Raw genomic sequence first — 21,191 nt, forward strand, 5'->3', positions numbered from 1 at the left:
GCTCGACGGCATCCTGCAAACTACCTCCTGTGGAAAGCTAATTACGCTTGAAAACATGAAATACAAGTGTTACAGTAATTCATAAGTATTTTATTACACAAAGAAATTTGCTATCACAAAGTTATCACTGAACATTAAGCAATAAATATGAAGTCCGTACACGACAGAATAATGGCGACTATGTTTCGTTACAAAAGAAATGACGAGGACAAGAGGGTCACAAACACATGGAAAGAAAATGACAAACGGATGATTATGAATACGCCCGTCCATGACACGGAACAATGTTTTGAGTGTTATAAAGGAATTCTGTTAAGCTCAGTTCATCTCCACACACACAAATCCAAAGTGTCTGTGCTTTCTTGTCCGGTCAGGAATATAAATGACTAACGGAGAGTGAAGCACAAGAGCAGCGTCTCCAGTCAGTTCTGCTGTTACAATCTGATCCAATGAAAAGGCGAACATTTGGGCTGCGGAGGCTCCAAACAGGCTGGCAGTGAGCGAAGGTGTCCTCGTGTCCAGTTAGGACAACCAATGTACACTCTTTCCTTTCTCCTCGTCTCTCCACACCCACGAGCTTCCTCCCTTCACCTTTCACTCCTCGGCTCTGCCGCCCTTTGGTCTCTGGCTGAGTTTAGGACGGGCCTCCGCCTCCCTGGGCATCTTGGCTGGTGGAGCCCTCTGCCCCAGGGGCTGGGGAGGCCCCCGGGTCTCCTTCTGGAGGAAACAATATGCAAAGAAAAGGTATAATTCAAAAATTCAAAAAATCAGTCAAAGATGTGTTTATATTATCAATTTCAAAAGTGGTTTGGGCAATAAATCTGCCTTAAGGCTCCAGAAATAAAGAGAATTCAGAGGAAGGAACTACAACTTCCTGTAGCAATAGTGTCAAGCATGATATGAGATTACTTCCAAACTTGATGCTTCCCAGCTGACTGGGGTTAGAGTACTTAGATTTATAGCTGTCAGATTGGATGTCATGTCATGGGAAACTTGTCTATGAATGAAAAGGAAGTCGGCAAGAACAAGAATGTAACACACAAGGGTCAGAGTGGGACAACGTGACACTGAAAGCGGAGGAAGCGAGGGCCATCAGTCATCGTGCTGCCTGTACGACTCATTTAACAGGCAACCAAGCGCAGCCACGGAATCTCGTGGAGACCACAAGCTGAGCAGTACCAGCCGTTTGCGTCGAGACATGTTGACGCATGAAGACAGTCAACGCCGTCTAGTCCATCATCTTTAGGATGAATTTGTCATGAAATCTGGGTAAATTCGAACTTTTATTAAACTACAAAACGTGGCAACCGCATTAAACTTAGTTACGGCCGCTTCAACTGACTTTCTTCCTCCCTTTACATTGACTTCATGACATTGTTAGCAAATTATGAGCCATGTTTTCCTCTTTTGTCATTTGGTGCCACCGGGTATCAGGTGTAACTGATTGTTACCATGGAGACATGAGTCTTAATTCTGAAATAGCCTTTTTTTATTACATTTTCTGAGCTGTATTGTCCGACACAATAAACACAGATGCAACATTAACAAATAATATAATTTTAAAAAAACACAGTATGTAATATATAGATATACAGGACTGTCTCAGAAAATTAGAATATAGTGATAAAGTTCTTTATTTTCTGTAATGCAATTAAAAAATATTAATATTAAAAGAATAAAAGGCTTGCAATATTTCAGTTGATTTGTAATGAATCCAGAATGCATGACATTTTTGTTTTTTTAATTGCATTACAGAAAATAAAGAACTTTATCACAATATTCTATATACACACATACACTCCACCTACCTCCGTTCAATAAAGCCGGCCCAGACAGACCGGTTGAAGAGCATCTCACGCTGTGTTACGCATACATTCAGATGTGGGTTTACTGACCTGCAGCCTTCAGGTCCATCTCTGCCAAATCTTTGGTGAGTTCACTGGTGCTGGCCGCTCCTTGTCCTTGCCCTTGCCCTGTGAGGTCGGGTACTGCGTTCCTGCGGCCTGTGCGGTCACAGTTGATGAAGTCCGAGTACGACGTCTCCACGTCCATCATCTGCCCATGACCAGCGCTCTCATTACACCTGCCAAGATGAGAGGAGGGGGATGTCAGAAGCAAATAAATCACCCCGCTGTCTTCCTTCTAAGGACCGATCACGGTGTCTTGTGAATGTGGCGCAGGGATACTGGCGAAAGACTTCAAATAAATATATATGTGCTATTACAGGGGCAAATGAGGATGAACAATGCAGAGTGAGAGTGGACAGAAAGAGGGCACTTCGGAAGCACTCCCACCACCTGAAAGGCCAACAGCTGCCGGGAGAGTATTAATAAAAACAAGAATGGATGCGTTAATAATTTCTTTTTCTGCACAACAAATAATGGTACTACTGGCATATCTGCCAATAGGCGGTCCAAATTACATCAGAAAAAAAAGAAATGCTGCACCAAATCTCTCACTTGCATAGTCCTAGCTCTCTACTAGAGTCCATCTGTCTGTTCTTAAGGTACTTAATTACACAGCAAGTATTTCAGTGAAAGGAGTGGTTGCTGTAAAGAGTTTTTAAAAAAAGCTTGAAACCAAAAGGACAAGCCAAGGCGTGGCCAAAAAGGCCCCAGCAAAAAACTCCCACTAGCCATTCATTCCTCTTCTGTTTCCTGTCCCCGGTCCATATTTAACTAGGTCATGGATCCTGCCAACCGCTAAAACACTACACAGCTGGTAACTCCTCAGAGAGAAGGGGACGCAAAATAAGATTTGCTCCAGAAACGATACAAAGAATAGAAAGGACAAAGTAGCAGTGGGACAAAAGGAGAATGAAACTTCGAGACGCTGTCGGCAGCTGTTCCGCTTCCCCAGATTCAGTCCCTGAACATCCTCCCACAGACGGGTCAGACGTCACTGCTGTGCACGGGCTGCATGACTGACCACATCAAAGCTACACACACACACCCTCTCATAAAGCATGCAACACGACAGAACAGCTGAGCAGCTAAGCTACGGATCTTTAAGACACTTGAGAGGGGGGTTGGAGCTCCAAAGGGGAACAGGAGAGGAATAAAAACGAGCTGGCGGACACAGACACCCGGAACACTTCCGTCACTCAAAATGCTCCCACGGTGGTTCGTTGTTTTGCTTCCAGTATGTACAGTACAGGAGCACCAAGCCAAACAGGAAGCCACCCAGGGTCGTTCCCCCGAGAGGCCACCAGCCACGCAGACGACGCACAGTTTGGGAATGTGTGATTCGTGGGTGAAGGGCAAACGTTAAGCCTCTGTCGGTAAGATGGTAGCTCAGGGAATGTCAGAGTTCTGGGCTGCCAGCATTTCCCCCCCCCCCCCCTCGAGTGCGTCTCGTAAACACAAGAGCCACTCTGTATTCCTGACGGCAGACGGTGGTGAGAGCCAGCCAAATCACAATGGGAGGCCAGTTCATAATGACACCTGCAGCAGCTTCCTGTTCATCAACCTGACACTTTCACCAATTAGTGCCGAGCAATTCCAAGAAAACGTTTCGACTGCGATAAAAGAAACTCCAGTATTTGTGTTCCACGTAGTATTGAACAACCACGTATTCATCTCGTTTAACCAGTGAAAAACATTTGGTTTAATAATAACAACAGCTGCCTAGTGGGGTCCTTCCAACGCAAACACACATGCAGATGATGTGTCGATGAAACGTGCCGATACGGTCTGAGCATCATGCCACACCATTTGCACACATTTGCATGCAATGACAAGCGCAAGACTACGTGGATTAACATGCTCTAGTAACCGGCGTATATTAAAAGGGGGATTTTGTAAGAAAGAAAATAAGTATATTCCTCAAAATGTCAGAGTTAGAAGATGGACACCCCCCACATGTCTGTACGCCAAGTCTGAAGCTCCAGCGAGCAGCAGGTTCACTTGTGGCGTGGACCATTATGCAAACCTACAAGAGGAAAATTGTGCTTTTTAAACATCAATATTTTGTTATAAAAACAACCATTCACCCCTACTAATAAATGCATGTTCTAAATAGACTGGAAGACCGTTTAGATTTAGACCAACAACAAGCACTGACTTTTTATTTAGTGCTGCAATGAGTTTGTCTGTTTTATGATTGCCTTTTTGTTCTCCATAAACGGGAGCCCCATCTAATTGCCATTTGTTTGTTAAATTAGTCGGCTTGCCTGAGCATGTGCATCAAGTCCTACCATGAGATCATTAACAGGTTTCCATGGAGGGATGATGATGATGATGATGCCTCCTGCATATGCAGTTTAATGGCTCTGCATTTTCTTTTAATCCCTTTATCCCCCGATATCCACAAATTGCACTGCGATGATGAAGTTGTTGTTGTTGTAGCGTCGACTGACGACTGAAGCAGCGCAAGTTGTTGTTCACCTGCTGTGATTTGTGTTATGCAAATTAACATGTAAAATGTCGTTGAGGCAGCGAATCTGTAAAAGATACTGATGCCCTTTAGTGTTCCCGAAGGAATTGTATCTCTTGAATAAAAGAATAACCATGCTCTGCATCGACAACGGGCATCGTTTCGCATATCCTGTAAAATGTCAGGAAAGGGATGTTAGACGTTTGGCTTTGTCCAACCAACAATCAAACTCGACAATGTATTTATTTGACAGAATAGCAAAAGAAGAAGAATAATCACATTTGAAAATCCTCTTTGTTAGACTCAAATTATTAATCAAATCTATGACCACTTAAACTCTAAATATGTCTCCATGCATGACCTCTGAGAGGAGATAGTGTGCGTGTAATATATTTGACCTATAGATGCCCGCCTCGCATCAGTCACAACTTTCTCACCTAAGTCCCAACAGCATCTCACACCACATTCCAGAAAATATGACTTGCAGCTCTCTTTAAGTGCGTGTCCTAGTCAAATAGAAAGGGTGCCTTTATGTGAAAAGGCCAGGGTGTAGTCAACACAGGGGGAATTCGAAACAGCTGCAGCTGGAAACACTACAACAATACAGGTGTGTATTTTCACTCAAAACAATAAAAGCTCGATCCACAAAAAGGGAAATGTCTGCTTGGCCTCGCTCGCTTTTCTCCTTCCTGCACGAATAATCTCCAACTTTTGAAAAATTCGGTTAATTCCTCGATTCGTAGAGAAAGGCGCTGCATCGTCGTGTCGACGCAAAGAACTCTCCAACCTCATCGTGTGGGAAAGCAAAGCTGCACAGCAGCTGTGCGTACAAAGAGGTTTCCTTCATGACGGGTTCCAACATGCGCCGTGACCGGAGCGAGGAGACGCGTAGCAGGAGAGGTTCTGGCATGAGGACGCTAGGAACAGAAGCCTTTGAGCTCAATGGGGGTGTATGAATCAGCACAGCCACTTACACTGGGCCCATTAGAGAGGCAGGCTCGCGAGCATCCCGCCAGAGTCCTTTTAAGCCTGATATGTGTGTAATAAACTCACATTATCTGCCATAACCCACACAAAGACTGGCAAGAACTCTTTGCTGATTGCCACGTCCATTAGGGCCGTCTACACAACCCGTTTCATGTCCAACAACAAACTCTGCTGGATTTATTGATGAGGCAACAAAAAAAAGCCGCCATGCTTCTCCTAGCAACTAAACTTTTCTACTGGCATTTTAAAACCCTAAATACTTAATCAACGGTGATTGAATTGACAGAACAAAGTCACCGAGTAATGATTATTTTCTTTATCAATTAATCTGTCCTTCATTTTTTTCAATTATCTTTTGGTCTAAATTGTTTACAAATCGTAAAACAATAACATATGTAAATGAGAATTTATTTTTTAAATGGTTTATTTAATAAGGTTCAGTGCACATTGATAAAAACATTGCAGTACATGTGCCAGAGTTAGCCAAGAGGTTATTTTTCATCTGTAGTCCCATATTACATATTAGTTTTAGTAAGAAAAACATTCACTGGTCACAGCCTTTCAAACATAAATACTTAATGGGTTTAGTTTGTCATACATCAAACTGAACTGAATATCTTTGTGTTCTGGACTCCAGCTGGGCAATATGTTGATAAATCAATATTGTGATATGAAACTACACAACTCCATACATTTGGGATATTGTAATATGAAGACCAAATTGTCCAAAAAACAAAGATGTTTGATTTCATGGTGCAAGACAGAAAAGCATCCATTCGGATCTGTAACCAGTGTAGGCCCCTGAACTGACAACTCTTTCCCTGGTATGTTAAACACATCGTCACTAATGAGTTAACCGCTACAGCTCGAAGAAACTGTACCGCTTCCTAATTGAAGGTAACTGCTGTCCTCATCAGCTTGCATTACCAAAACGGACAACAATCAAGTCTCAGTTCTTTACAGTTCTCGTGGTCCAGCGATGCGTCAGAAGATAAAAGCAAAAGTCAACAAACTGTTATCTTACCAAAGTAATCCGAGTTGCCTGGTCTGTTCTCGGGTGCCTCCGAGCAGACACCAGACCGCTTCAGACAAATTAAAATCCCTTCACCCTGCCGAGCTAAGTGCTACACAGTGCGAGCGCCGCAACGCTTGTGAGCCTCAGCCTTTCTGCCCTCTTGCTCGGCGCCTCTCAGCCCCCGACCGATGTGGTCTGGGCACCGTCTATTCACACGATGTCAGCAGCTGCTGGGTTGACAACCAGCCCACTTCAAACACAAGGGAGCTGCATTTCCTCATCGGGATTAGCATTGTTGTCGCTCTCCGGTCTTCCTACGTAAATAAATAAAAGCCTGGTCTGTTCAGCTCCGGTGTATAGATTTGCCCTATATCCTTCCTCTTCCAATGGGACCCGGGGCTTGGGTGTGAAACCCTAATTTCCTCCGGAGAAGTGAACATTGCAACTTGCCGAACAGCTAGCTTTTGCTCGTCAGCCATTTAAAAACAAGACGCTGTGAAAACTTTCCCTGCTGGGGAGACACATTTGCTCCCCTACAAAAATGGGTTGTCACCACCTCGCTCTCGCTGGCACTTAAGAGTTTTCTCTTACTATCAAGTCAGTCGAAGTCCCCATCTTCTCTGTCGGACGTGCGTAATCATCACTGATAACACTGGGAAACTCAATGCAATTTGGCATCTCCTCACTAAACCGAGATTCTGAAAATGATCGCTGCCACTCTCTCGTAATTGCCATCCTAAATGAGCGCACTGAGCTCCTGGGACTGGAGGCATTAGGAATCAGCCGAGGAACAGGAGATAAGAAGCCTGACCAAGGCTATTAGCATCTGATGCCGTGTGGAAAAGTCTTCAGTGAACTAATGAATAAAACAAAAAGGCCCTCGCTTCAGAAAGCTACAAGCAAATCAAAAATCAATCCAGCTTGGACAGTTGATCTTAGCAGGCATTCAGACGAGGGCCAGCTAGAGTTGCGTTCCCCACTTCACAAGTGGGAGCATTTTAGAGACCAATTTAGTTTGTAAAATGCCAGAAAGGAGGGAAAAAACCATTTCCCAAAGCCTAAGGACTTAAGTCTTCAAATGTTTTGGTTGGACTGTTCATTACTCAAGTTCAAACAGAGAATAGCAGCAAATCCTGACATTTAAGAAGTATTTGCCAATTTAGCATTTACCTCTCCGCTATAAAATTGTACATTTTCTGAGGACAGATGATTGAAATGTTACACAGAACGCACCTGCTAATTCCCTCTAAACCACAGTGCCCTAATGTTTATGAGAATAGACAGGGACAACTTCTTGCATATTTGAGTGGAGTTGTGCATCACTAAATGTACAACTACTTGACCAGGGCCCCATTCCTCTCACGTTGTTCAACTAAATTGATCAAATGTCCTATTAGTCAGCTTAAATTAACCCGATCATTGAAGTCAGGCTATATCTTGGTTTCTCAAAGGCTGATCCGCGAGCAATCTCGTTAATTTGAACCAGACTTGAGTATCAGGATAGTTGCGCGTGCCCGTCCTACTTCAAAAAGGGAAGCGTCGATCACCAAAACCATGATTTTCTGTCAGCACAAAGGCAAATAAACTCGAAGGAAAAGCCTCTTTTTTCTCCGTTGACGAGCAAGAGATGATCATTAACGAATATGAGGAATTTCAGACCATAATCATGGAACATCTGAACCGAAGCTTGCAAAATATCCCAGACAAGTGCGTAATGCGGCGTTCACACAAATATTCACAATACTTTACTCACCCGATTATTTGTGGTTTATTCATTTGCGCTGAAGAGGGGGCGTGGCTTATCTCTGTGGCTTTACGCCGTGGAATTTACGCCATCCACCATGGAAGAAAAAACCACTATTTCCGCTTCATACTTGTGGAAATCCCACTAATGTGGGAACATCAAAGGGCCTCGTGTTTGGGTTCACAACATCACCCTTAGGCCCACACAGCTCGGGGAAATCCACCGACTAAGTCTGGATAATAGATTAAAATGTGCTTTATTCGCATTGACTTTGCATGGAATCTACTCGCGCGAAGAATTCACAATGCTTTTGGGGTGAACTCAGCATAAGTGTTGGGAATATGTAGTGGTCAATTTTCTGCACAATTCTGGAGTCCCGGCCGCAACATTTGTTATGAGGCAGTCACAGATCAGATGGCATGGGTATTGTACAGTACATAATTAGCAATTGCAAGGTCCGGGATCCCTATTGTCAAAGACATATGATTGTTTTTATAGCAATGTAATTTAAGGAAAATGATGTAAAAAAGCCTATATTGACTAAATCTGCCTCATGGCTCGAGAAGGTCTGTAGAAAAATGATTTCTTCAGGGCAGAATCGATATCACTCGTATAGTAAGTCATCATGACGTGATAACGGATCTTGGCGATCTCGAAGAACTCTCCCTACAAAACGCTAATCCAACTATTATCACTTCATCAATGGGATCTCTGAGGAAGATCACTGGAGCAGGTTCAGGTTTGTGGATGTGTTGCTATGGTGATTTGGCCAAACTTGCTTTGTGGAACAGAAAAGCCTCATCCTGAAAATGATCCGGCTACCTCCGTTAGCCAGGTACGAGGAGCGAGGCCTGATCTATATGAAAAGTGTCGTGAGATTACCTCTGCTGCGATTCGTCGCCGGCTTGACTGCCACTACTAGCAAAACCCACATATCACCAGAGGAAAAACGAAAAACTAATTTTAGAAGCTGGAAACCGTTGCTTTAAGAGACTAACACGTGGCTTAAATCTACCACCACTCTTTCCAAGTCTGCAGGACTGTGATCTGTTGTGCAAAACTATTTTAACGCAGAGGCCGTCCGTACCATAATAACACTACCGGACTGTAAGAGCAACGGAAGTTAGTCGGCGGCTGACGGTGGTCCACCACGATGCACTCTGCAGTTTCTCAAGCGTAGGACGACAACAGTGGCCGTAACGTACGCAAAACGCCCTCTCTAAAGCCAGTGTTTAGTTTGTCCTTTCCGGGCTTCTGTATAAACATGGCTCCACTCGGTGAAGAGGACATGCTCCCTATGTAGTTATAAAAGTGCTCATTATAGGTTAACAAACACTATTCTCAGTTTTAAGTGATTATACACTCATGAAAACATAGTTATGTTCTACTTTTATGATATAACATTCCTGCTAATAGATCCCCCAAAATGCTACACTGGCCCTTTAAAAGATTGTTCAAATAATGACTTATCAAAACTGACTAATTGTTGCTTTAATGTGCAGTATGAAGACGAAAATCAAACCAAATACAAAAGCAGGTTGTAAAACCTAAAGAAGCAAGTTTTCAACAGTGTTGATGACTTTTTTTTTTTTGTAAGGATCGACTATCTGCTCCCTGTCTGAGAAACTCCAGGCTACAATTGGCTCTTAGTGGATGAGAAGGTCAGAGATAAAACAAGGTAGCCGAGCAACATGAGCCCCAGTGGTCACACATCTATTATAAACTTTGCAGACAACCTGTGTGATTAAGTGTCCATGTGAACAAAGTCTTCGTGACTTTGTTCTCCAGGTTGGGGGGGGGGTCAATGTGGTAGGTGGGCTGCTATTAAAACAGGGATCCACCCATCAGCAAGGCAGCTGAATTACTTACTATTGCTTGATCTCCACCAGTCAGTGCAGTAAAGCTAAAACCTGGCACACACGATCACACCCTGGATTTAGTTTATAGCCGTTACTATTGCTAAAACTGACACTATTGGATGTAGTATTAGAAATACAGATTGATCAACAGTCTGGGACCTCTACTGTTGGGTGAGCTGCCACCTATGACATTCTTAGTTTAAATAACAAGAGCTAAAAGAAATTGGTGTCACTATTATCAAAATGAGGTCATTTACGTGGACCAGACCCTGTTCCTAATAAACCGTTTTAACCCCGCATCCAGTGCCTCTCTCCCAAAACAACCAGAACAATCAACACGTTTCTGCAGTGATAACGCCTCTGCTTAAGAAGCCTGATCAGGACGTGTGTGACCTCGGCGAGATGCAAACCAACCACGATAAGACAAAAAATGTCCATAAAAGGGAAACAATGCGGCCACAAAACATGCAAAACAACCACAAAGGCATGCAAAACACGACCGCAAAGAGAAGCAACATGACGTCAATGAGACGCTAAAACACATTACTCACTTTAAAAAAAAAAAGTGCCACCTCCCATTGGACTTGCTTTGTCGGGTTGAGTGGATGCCTCACAGGTACAACTCTTTCATGGTGACCAGGAAGACGAAAACTCTCAAAATGTCCATCTGTTCCTTTAAAATGTCAAAAGACGTCAGCAACTGATTCCACCCAGAAGACCACATGACTAGAGCCTCTGCACAGGAAGTGCTCCATGACCTCCAGTACACACACACACACACACACACATCACTACTCTACCAAGTCGACGTCATCTGTTAAACAGATGGCAGGAGAGCATACTAAACACTGAAGAGACAGACATTATTTATACCACATACCATGTTCCCTCTTGTTAGCACAGCTCACTTAGCAACAGCTGGGTCAATCAATACCAGTTCTTGAAGCGAGAGAGCGTAATAATATTGCATTCACAGGGATCAGATATCCATGTTTGGAGGAAAGTAAAGGTCATATTACCAGAGGTGTGAGACGCACGCTACTGTGTCCGATGTGAGAGTGTCCCTTCTGTCCAAAAACTGCAAATAAACTCAAGCAAGGTTTTTTTCTTCCCCCCGCAGCAGAGACGAGCGGCCAGACAGCCCGGCATATGAGACGAGTCTGATGTAGCAGCAGGCCCTGCCTCCAGCTGTATAGGGAATCCCCTGGTTTGTGTTTGTCGAGTGTGGGAATAGGACGGGTGTGAGTCTCATCAACCTCCCATGATTCACAGCTGAATCAGGAGCTTCGACTGGACTCTGAAATGAGATCGTGATTACAACACCCTCACCGCCACCCACCACCCCCGAGAAACAAAAAGAACACATTCTCACATCTCGCTCTCCGAACGGCATCGCGAGTGGTTCGCTGAGAGTCATCGTGCTTGAGACTCTTCACAGGAAGTGTCGTCTCAAACACAAGCGTGTCAACAGAAACAGATTCTTATTATGACCGAGCAGTAAACACACAGAAAGCACTCGTGGTGCAGTGGTGGGAAGAAGCTCAGCACAGGATCCATTTCCTTTTAGCCATCGTTACGACGTGAAACGGCTCCCGACGAGGTCTGTGGATTAGAGTCATGATTTCTGGAAGAAGACATTGCTGTTGAGTATTTTATGTATTTTTTTGGGGTGCTCCGAGCGCCCCAAGCTCAACGCCATCTCGCTCCATCGTATTTAGGAGAAGGTTGACATCTCTGCGGCCTCAACTCACAAACAATCTTTGTTGTTAAATAACAATATAGGTAAAATATGCATTGTTGATTTTTGGCTGAAAAAATCTTATTAGGTGATCAGTAATATAGTATCCATTACACAATATATATTATTCTGAAATGAGCAGTTCTGCATAATGAGTGGCCTACTTATGTTACTTAAGTTTATTGTGATTACACTACCTACATATTTACTTGAAGCTAGGACTTCTACCTGTTACAGGGTACTTTTGCACTAAATTGCTCCCATTAGTAAAAGATCATAGTACTTCATCCACCACTGGTCGTATACATTTCCCACAAAAAAAACATGTCAAAGAGATTGATCTTCCTTGAGAACAACGTCTCATGAACTGTTAATCTCTTGTTTACTTAAAAAACCAGACTAATTTATGTCTGTGTGAAGCAGGACTAGGGATACTGTAAATTAAGGACCTGACGGGGTTATAACTCTTTTTAAAAGGCGCTCAGGCCAAGTTGAAAATATTTAGATATGTTTGACTCTGCTGTGTGTCTGGAAAAGTACTGAGAGCTGAAAGGACACTATTTGTTCTGAAAAAGTTATATTTTACATTTGTTCTTGGCTGGTTATTTCATAAGTTTAGTTGAAATGTCTATTATTTAAAACAAATTTAATTGGAGGTGAACATTTTTTAAGCAAATATACCAGCTACAGTATCTCTGGTTTCTGCTCCTCAAATACAAAAATGTTTTCCATTCCATCATTTGATATCAAATGTCTTTGGACCGCTGGTGGGACATAAACAAGTGATTCTCAGATGTTTGAATCGAGATGTTGGAAATGATGACCGATATGATCAATGTCTTTCTAAAAGATTATCTATAAATGTATCAGTTGCAGCTTTTAATGCAAAATCAATTTGCATATTCTGTTAAGAAAAGTGCAACATTTAAATCTTCATCCTTTTAACCGGAAAATAAATTAAAAAACTGATTTTTAGACTCACGTCGTGCGTCCAGCTGAAACAGTCAATCAAGAATAATACTTACTTCATCTTTTCAGATCTTTAATTAAGCTCAATACTTTATCTGAAGGTTTGCTTATTTTCTATTAAACATATGTTAAAAAATGTGTGATTACACCTGCAATTAACAATTATTTATATTAATGTTTGATATATTAATTGTTTTGCATGTAAAATGTCAGGAAAAAAGAAAAAGTGTCAGTCAGAAGTGATGTCTTCCAGTGTCGTGTTTTGTCCAAAATCTTAAGATATCCAGTAAATAAAGATAGAATGCAAAGAAAACCAGTAAATATTTTAGAATCTGAAACGAGAGAATCTTTGGCATTTGTTCAACAATCACAGTAACAAAGTTGTGATTGTAAAGCTAAAACCATTACAAATTAACCAAATAATAAATAGAAAATGAATTGGCAAAGGTTTTAGAATCAACCATGAAAGCAATCAAGGAATAATGCTAAATATTCTTTCTAGCTTCTGAAATATGAAAATGTGCAGCTTTTCTCAGGTTTAAATTATTTAAAATGTAATATCTTTGGTTGGAAAAATAATTGACAGATTTATCTGGATGTCAAGTAATTATTGGTTGCAGTTGCTGGATTCAGTCACCTTGTCAATTAAAATCAAATAAAAGTAGTTTGGAATTTAAAAGAAGAAAAAGGACAATTCCTCAATTTTACCTGTTGGGCTGCAATTTAAGATTATTTGTGTTATTGATTTATTAAATTGTTTTCCAGAGTCATCTATCAGTGGCTTAAATTGTTAAAAATGTCTATCACGGTTTATATGCGGATACATTTTCTATCAATTGACTAATCAATTCAATCAACCGATTGTTTTAGCTTCAACCACTAGTCATGTCCCACTTCCAATTAGTCCTCAGATGTCACCAAGCTTAGTTTCCACATCTGGAGGCTGATGTACTCATGTGGATAACTGCTAAGCTGGTCTGTGATTTTCCTCCCACTATCCGTTCCATCTATTCTAATTCTACTGCAAAGTTGCCCGCCTCTATTTCTGGGCACACAATTAACAACACGAGACCTCGGCAGGAAGCAGCCGGTTTGTTTGCCGGTGTTGTTTATGCCCCATCTTTTCCCAGGCTCTCTGTGCACCAACTGGAGGCTGAAAAAGACCCTTGAGTTTGAGGATGTGGAGGAGGAGGACTACGGCGAAGCGAGTGGGAGATGAGGTAAATGAGGAGAGGATGATGAGATGGAAAGCAGTAGAGACAAAAAGCATGATTACGAGAGAAAAATGAGGGAGGACGAGAGGTGCAGAGACAGAATACATGCATGTTTACTGCACTTTCTAAATTATGGAAATATCCTCACTGGCCCAGTGTTTTTACTATACTTAAAGAAGAAAAACATTCAGGCAATTTTAAACAGAATGTATGACTTGGTTGCAGGCTTCATGCCGCTCTTCGCACTCCTGTTTAGAGAAGTTAACCCATTCTCCCTCCAATAATAAAATAACGTAAAATAGGAAGCACATTAAGCCAAAGACTGCTCAGTTACATTTGATCACTCTAAGTACAACTGCTCTTTAAGCTGCATATGAAATAATTTGAAGTCACTCGTCTCACCTGTAACGATGGCCACATAGTGTCTGAGGTTTGCCACTCGGCTGCATCATCACACTTGAAAATCCCACAGGGCTGGGAGGTTGTGGGTGTCATGTGATTCGATTTGCTGAGTTGACGGGAGACAAAGAGGCACAGCCGTAACCCTCCCCATGAGCAAACACACACACACAGAAAAGAGTTCATCCACGAGCCTAAGTGGAAGTATAACTTGGCCAAAAAGAGCTCCGAAAATATTGGGTTCACGAGAGTGTAAACTGGCTACTTATGAAACGATCCGGTTGTAAGTGTCGTATCTCAACTCGCGTTGCAACAGCTGCTAAAGGGGGCTTCTGGGCATTGATCTCCGATGCAGTAAAGCACTGATCCTGCCGAGTAGGGAGTGAGAGTGAGAATGGGTAGCCCCCCCCACACACACACACAATTAAGAGTAATTGGCCCATTGTAATAGTTTTTTTTTCTTTTCTTCTGGCTTTTCTTTGATCACCATAAAAGGGAAATGGGATGTGCTTTTATTAAAATCAATTTAAAGTTAATAATAATAATAAATTACATTACATTTTTATAGCGCTTTTCAAAGTACTCAAAGACGCCTTAATTTTAGAGACAGTAAATGTGCCCTCTGCTTCCTGTGATCAACCTTCCATCAACATTGCTCATCGTTTCTCCTCCTCTGGGATCTGGAAGAAACCCTTCTCTGAAAAACAATCAAATATTTTAAAGCAAACCGAGCGTGAGAATTCCCAAAGGGGGTGGCTTTAGCTCAGTGGGGTAAGAGGGCCGTCCTTCAACCGCAAGGTCGTGGGTTCGATCCCCGCTCTCCCCATTAGCTGCAAGTCGAAGTGTCCTTGAGCAAGGCACTGAACCCCCAGTTGCTTCCCGGGTGCTTCACCGCAGCCCACTGCTCCTTAATAACTAAGGATGGGTTAAATGCAGAGAACTAATTTCCCCTTGGGGATTAATAAAAGTGTATATTTAATTTATTTATTTAATATTTAAATCAAAGCGTAAAGCACATCACAAGCTCGCGATTCCCCGTCAATCAGGGAAGTTCACATTCCTTGTAGCCTGCAGCATGTTTCTGTTCACCACTTCACATGGAATTTGAAAAGGGCCACTCTCCCTAAAATAATCAACGTGTATATGCATTTGGTCATGAAGAGAGTTTCTCATCAAATCATCTTTCACTGAGTTGCGAGGCCAAAGCAGTACACAAGAATTTTACTTCCAAAACCAATTGGCAAGGAAGAGAATACATTTACATAATACGGCTCGATTAAAAATGCTCTCACTTAAGATTTTTCAAAGCAACACCTCAGCCTGTGAAATCTGTGAAATATATGCTGGCGCTGTGGTCCGGCTGAAGTAAGAGGGCATAACTCGGCTCTTAAATCAACTGGCTTAATACTGACAAACAGATGCGCTGCCACTTTGAAGAGAAACGTACTCAAACAATGTCATTTATAAGAAATAGGAAATAGATTTGAGGTCTTAGAAATGTAGAAAGAAAAATAATTGCCAAATGGATATGTAATATCTGTCTATTTTCCTGTAGCTGCAGGGTTGAAGCTGCAGTCTCTAACAGGGTCTAAGCCATTTAAATTGGCTGGGTGAGTATATAATATTTCCGGTGCCAATTTTCAGATGGAATCAAATCTACCCAACATTTAGATGCTACTCCACCCTAAATCATAGGGTTCACACTCATTCCCTGCGGGCAATGGGAGTTACTAGTTTATGGCTGCAGTCAGTTACAATATATTTCAACGGTGCCCCAGTTTCACAGTGTTTAAAAAGTTCCATGAAAACTTCTCAGCTGCTTTAGTCCTGGAGAATAACAGTATTCTGTCTGTCAGGGAGCTCAGCACGTCACAAACACTCATGTGGTTTCCAGCTGTTCTTCGTAAAGTAACAAATTACAAATGTTTTGCAACCACCAGTTGAGTATTTAGAGTTTCATCTATAAACAATAATATGCGCCCAAAAACAACATGGCAAAGTTGGAGCTACAACACACATACAATTGACAGAAATATTACTGCAATCCATCAAATATGGGGATTGGATACTTCTCTACAAACTGAATATTTGTGCTTTTTGGACCATAATGAATGTTAGTTCAAATCCTCAGAGCAGCTCAACTTTTTTTAGACTCCCGAAAAGGAATTTTACATTTTAAATAATTGTTTCCAGATGTCAGATGCATACGATTCTGTAATGATTCCCAACTAAAAGTATGTGCAACTCATCGTGTGATGTATGAAAGTTGTATGTGAGTATCGTTGCGTTACATATGCATAACATAATTTCCACTCCCACAGGATAGTCACAAATAGGCATGTGCTGCTGTAACAATTATTGTGGCTTTAAATTAGATGCATTCACTCATGATCCCATAGAGATTCTGATTGTTTTGTTAGTAGCTACAATTAATTGTGCAAAAAGAAGAGCGTTTCTAAATGTAGGATTGGTAATCTGGGGAAATTGCAAGAGTACGAGAGCTTTTCAGAAATTATAGAACCAATGAAAGTAGCTAGCATCACTAGCGCCAAACAAATAGACAAAACTATCAATTTGAATATGTGCTCGGAGCTTGTGGAAGACTGTAGTGACACAAGAAATGAGTGCTCGGGCCGAACACATGAAATGCATGCCCTCTCTTTTTATTCACACCCATAAAAAAGTCGTGCCTCACTATGTCGACTCGCTAATGTTAGCAGAGAAAATCATGGCCCCAGTTTACTGCCACTGCACCGAGGTGGCTAATCAAAATAAAAAGATAGGAGCGCTGTGGTGTGTTCACTGTGCCCTCTGAGGGGGAAGAAACACACACAAAAAAGGTACTCTGTATTTCTCTTACTAAATTCGCTTTATATATTTTTTAAACCCGTAGAAAGGTACAACTCCAGTCAAGTAGGTGTGACATGCCCCACTAAATAATTCTAATACTTCATCCTGCACCACCACCCCATTAGATCCGTCAGCCATCATTACACATGACCGGTACCCGTGACTGTGTGCCTATTTATAGTGCCTGTATCATTAAATGTACCATCATAGGCTGTGATGGCTCAATCATAATCATTTAACATCAGAGGGAAAAATTCAATTAAATGTACTATACAGCGCTGGAGTCAAAAGTACTAATACAAGTGCTTCACAATAAAGGATACCATGAAAGGAGCCTTTAAAACAGGATGATAAAATGACTCCAATAACAACTTGGCAATAATGCAAAAAAAAAAAAAAAAAAGTAATTTTATATGAACCGTAAATTGATATTCTACAACAAATACACATTTGTGTAGCATTCAGGCATTTTAGACATAAATATCAGTGCACGAAAGTTTGTCCCTCACCTTATATTTCATCTCGTCCTCATAACACCAAACTGGTCTTTTCTAAATAAAAGTGTGAGAAACAATGCATGCATGGTTTCTCTGCATTCATGTGGTTTATAGATCTGACCCCAAAGATGGTGTGTATAAATAAACTGAACTCTCATTTAAGAAGAGAAAAAAAAAGAGAAATGGAGCTTTGTCGAAGCAAAAGTTAGAAGAAGTTCCAGAGCAAGTAACCTATCAACTCTTTACGTATCAGAAAAGCTCATCTGTCTGGTACATGACACACTGAAGGCCAGCGTGATGCACTCATTTTCTTCTCTTGGAGAAGTCAGGGAGCTAAAAACAGAGGAGCTTAACCTCTGCACACAAGCCAAAGAATGCAGTTGGAGGTCAACCCATCAAATCCCCATCCACAAAATATGTACACATTAAACCTGTGATTATAGATACAGACTGTTCTCTGATCCCTGTTATCTTAATCCTGGGAAGGTCTCTGGGTGGGCAACAGATTGTGGATGTAATCTCAGAGAAATTTTAAAAAAGGGCTCTTGAACCAATTCTGAGATTAGATGCTCCCCCCATCTAAATCGTATTGTGTTACTTCCGCACTGCCGAAGTGTTGAATCCCACTCCCACAGATTCCCATTTTAAAAAAGGCAGTGTTCTCAAACCAGTAATTAAATAATTTACGTGTACTACAACATGACGAGGAAAGCCGTTCCAGCCTTCAGCGAGGCTGGAAGAGAAGATCAAAGAAAACGCTCTGGCAAGAAAAGAAAATCTGATGACCCCCCCCCCGCCGCCGCCGCCATGTATTCTTATTACAGCCTCTCAGCACCGGGATGTAGGGGTCCAAATGTTCTCAGGGTAATCATGTTATTGTTGGCAGCCCACAGCAGGAGCAGATATGACTTCCATTTACTGAGAGAGGTGCGGGAAGGGAACGGTGTTGGTGAGTGTTGGTCATGCAGCACTGCAGATACATCACGAGTATGATAAGATTACTTGTGATTTAACCGCTTTCTGAATGACTAGCGTCAGATTAGAAGATGCATAGGGCACAAAGGCCTCGGTGGGACAAGACTTCAAAAATATCTAAAACAAGAGCATAATCTTAACGATGAGTGGTCTGTCTTGTTTTGATTGGGTAAATATGATTGAAACACAGGAGGTTCTGCAGGGATCTGTCCAAGTGCATAAGGGCTTATGTGTCTCTGGAGTAGCAGTGGGTTTTCTTGTATTTCTGCATTCTCCATTCTGGCTGCGCTCCACCCCCCCTTTGGCCAATTTGAAGGACAACGGACCATGTTTGGTTCGCTGGTACAAAGAGAGGAGACGAGGCAGTGCAGCGAGACTCCTCTTTGACAAGACAAATTTCCCCTTGGGGATTAATAAAGTATATATCTATCTATCTCCAGAAAGACATATTTGATGTCAGACTGTACAGAAATATTCATCAAGTGATTTAATCCCCTATGACATGATTTTCCACCAAATGCAAAACAAAATAGTTTCTCTTAAATTGTTGTCCAGGAATGATGTGGCCATTTGGCATATGTCCAGACAGATTCACACTCAGCTGGAGCTCTTGAAACTATGTGCAAACCATGAGGTCTGTTTTTTGTTTTTTTACATAGATTTTTCCATTTATCAATAAAGCTATTGAGATAAACTAGAATCACAAGATTCACACAAAAGGTTAAGAATACAGTAAAGCAGGGAGGAAAGCATTTGTTTTTGTCAAGCATATTACCCTCCCTTAGTGACTTCAAGGTATATCTTTACCGGCACAGAGAATCACAAAGTTGCATGTTTATCTCTCCAACATGTGGGATGTAAAGTGACGTGCAACAGTTTCTCTGAGCCATGAAATGCCACATCACTGTCCATTAAGCTTGTCCCTGTCAAAACGTGCCACAATCCCACGGACACTGGTCTGGTTATATTGCAACACTGGTATTTAAATCATAAATCAGAATTGGTGGTACATTTAAATAGACCGTACACTGAATGTGCTCGGGGAGAACACCGCTTTGGTTACTGTCAGCCAGCCAGTCGACAGTGAAGCTAACCAACACATGCAGGCAAGAAGCCAGTATTTATGTTCACCAGTGCCTGTGCCCAGTAACGCTGGCACTTGCCCAGCAACACTCAGGCAAAGTGGGGGGTCCACGGCTGCTGCTGCTGCTGCTGCTGCTGCTGCTGAATCTCTGAGCACCATCTCCATCCAGCGCTGTCATTTCTCAAGATTCAGCTCCAGAGGAACAGGACTGGCATGGTCCCTCTTTCCTTACTGCACGAAAACCTGCGGCCATCGCTGCCTTGTTATCTCATAGAGTTCGGAAATAGAAGACGAGTTGATTCGTGTTTATTCAAGGGGGAGGCGGTTGGCTTGGCTCGATGCATTGACAGAAAGAGAAAAGAGAAAAAACAGTTGATGAAAGAGAGAGAGAAAGCTTTCCAAAGCTATTCGGGCTGGCTTCTTCTGAATGCAGCAGCTAATGTGTGGGAAGGACGTGCAAGCCAGTCCTTTAAAAATGTACACACAAACACACACACACAATGAACACTAGCATAATAGATGCACTTGAATGCCTCATACATTCGAGGGGAAAATGTGATTAACATTCATTATGCAATTCCCCGAGGGGAATTCATTGTACCCGTTTTACAGATTCAACGTGGTTAACGCTACAGTGGACACAAACGCATATCAAAGAAAGATGTATGGTCTGTCGTTAGTCGTTGGGCTCGCTGGTAAAATGCCTTTTTACAATCATGAAGAAAAAAAAGAGACTCGCTTCGTGACTCTGCAGCTCGCTGCGGCGGCTCACTTCAAACATTTAGCATCTTTTGCACAGAAAGCCGGAGACGCCGCCGTCGCCCTGCCGTACACGCATCAGTGATATACGGCCACTAACCTTGGTCGGGTCGCCTCCTGTTATCCACTTGTTACAATAGAAACGTAACACCATGGATCCCCCAGTTAAGTTTCCTGGCAGTCGGACAAAAAACGCAGCAAGCGAGCGGAACCAGGGGCCGAAACTGCAGCGCGCGCGAGTTGGCGCGATGGTCAGAGGTGAGTGCTTGTGTGCGTGTGTGTGTGTTAAAAAGCCTGGGTGTTTTTCTCAGGGCACGGTCTGCAAACAACGAGAAAAGGTTGTGTCTTCAAACAGCTGTTTTCCAAAATGGAGTTATCCGTGTCTGAGCCAATCAGAGCGCGCCGGTGGAGGCTCCCACTCCTCTGTGGGCTGGAGACAACGCTGCACTCTGAAGATCAAACACTTACACATTATTATTTTTTTCGGGATGATTCAATGTAGCTTTCATGTCACGGGAGCTTTATTTAGATACACATCAAACCGCCAGACTCCTGATGAGATTTCCCAGGGAACTCCCCAGATGTTTCTTTTGTTGGTTTAGTGGTCGAGGATGTATTCAGATTATAAATTAAACTCCTGTAATGACAATTCTTCCTGAGTAAAAATATTAGAAATAAAAAACCTCCCTTGTGAATGGTTTACTTTTAAACATTATATTTTCGGATT

At 42.2% G+C, this 21,191-nt stretch overlaps 1 protein-coding gene across 4 annotated transcripts; it reads right to left on the reverse strand.

Annotated features, from left to right (window-relative positions):
* Nucleotides 1-69: 69 nt before the first annotated feature.
* pkig (protein kinase (cAMP-dependent, catalytic) inhibitor gamma) lies at nt 70-20,798 on the reverse strand. 4 transcript variants are annotated; one of them, XM_056423888.1, is made up of 3 exons: nt 20,565-20,798; nt 1,896-2,083; nt 70-717 (listed from the first exon to the last, which is right to left on the reverse strand). In XM_056423888.1, exons 2-3 carry the CDS (start codon nt 2,053-2,055, stop codon nt 635-637), a joined length of 243 nt encoding a protein of 80 aa, XP_056279863.1. In that variant the 5' UTR covers nt 2,056-2,083; nt 20,565-20,798; the 3' UTR covers nt 70-634. The 4 variants fall into 4 exon arrangements, with proteins under 4 accessions (XP_056279863.1, XP_056279864.1, XP_056279865.1 ...); XM_056423889.1 differs by lacking the exon at nt 20,565-20,798 and adding an exon at nt 10,999-11,105; XM_056423890.1 differs by lacking the exon at nt 20,565-20,798 and adding an exon at nt 10,531-10,646.
* Between the last annotated feature and the right edge of the window lie 393 nt (nt 20,799-21,191).

The sequence above is a fragment of the Pseudoliparis swirei genome, chromosome 9, assembly GCF_029220125.1.
Source record: "Pseudoliparis swirei isolate HS2019 ecotype Mariana Trench chromosome 9, NWPU_hadal_v1, whole genome shotgun sequence".
Classification (NCBI taxonomy): Eukaryota; Metazoa; Chordata; class Actinopteri; order Perciformes; family Liparidae; genus Pseudoliparis; species Pseudoliparis swirei.

What these genes read in the sequence shown, in the direction of transcription:
- pkig (XM_056423888.1), bottom strand. Translation starts at nt 2,055, where the DNA reads ATGATGGACGTGGAGACGTCGTACTCGGACTTCATCAACTGTGACCGC. An exon ending in GATGGACCTGAAGGCTGCAG is followed by an intron (nt 718 to 1,895) that starts GTCAGTAAACCC and finishes TGTTTCCTCCAG; the next exon opens with AAGGAGACCCGGGGGCCTCC.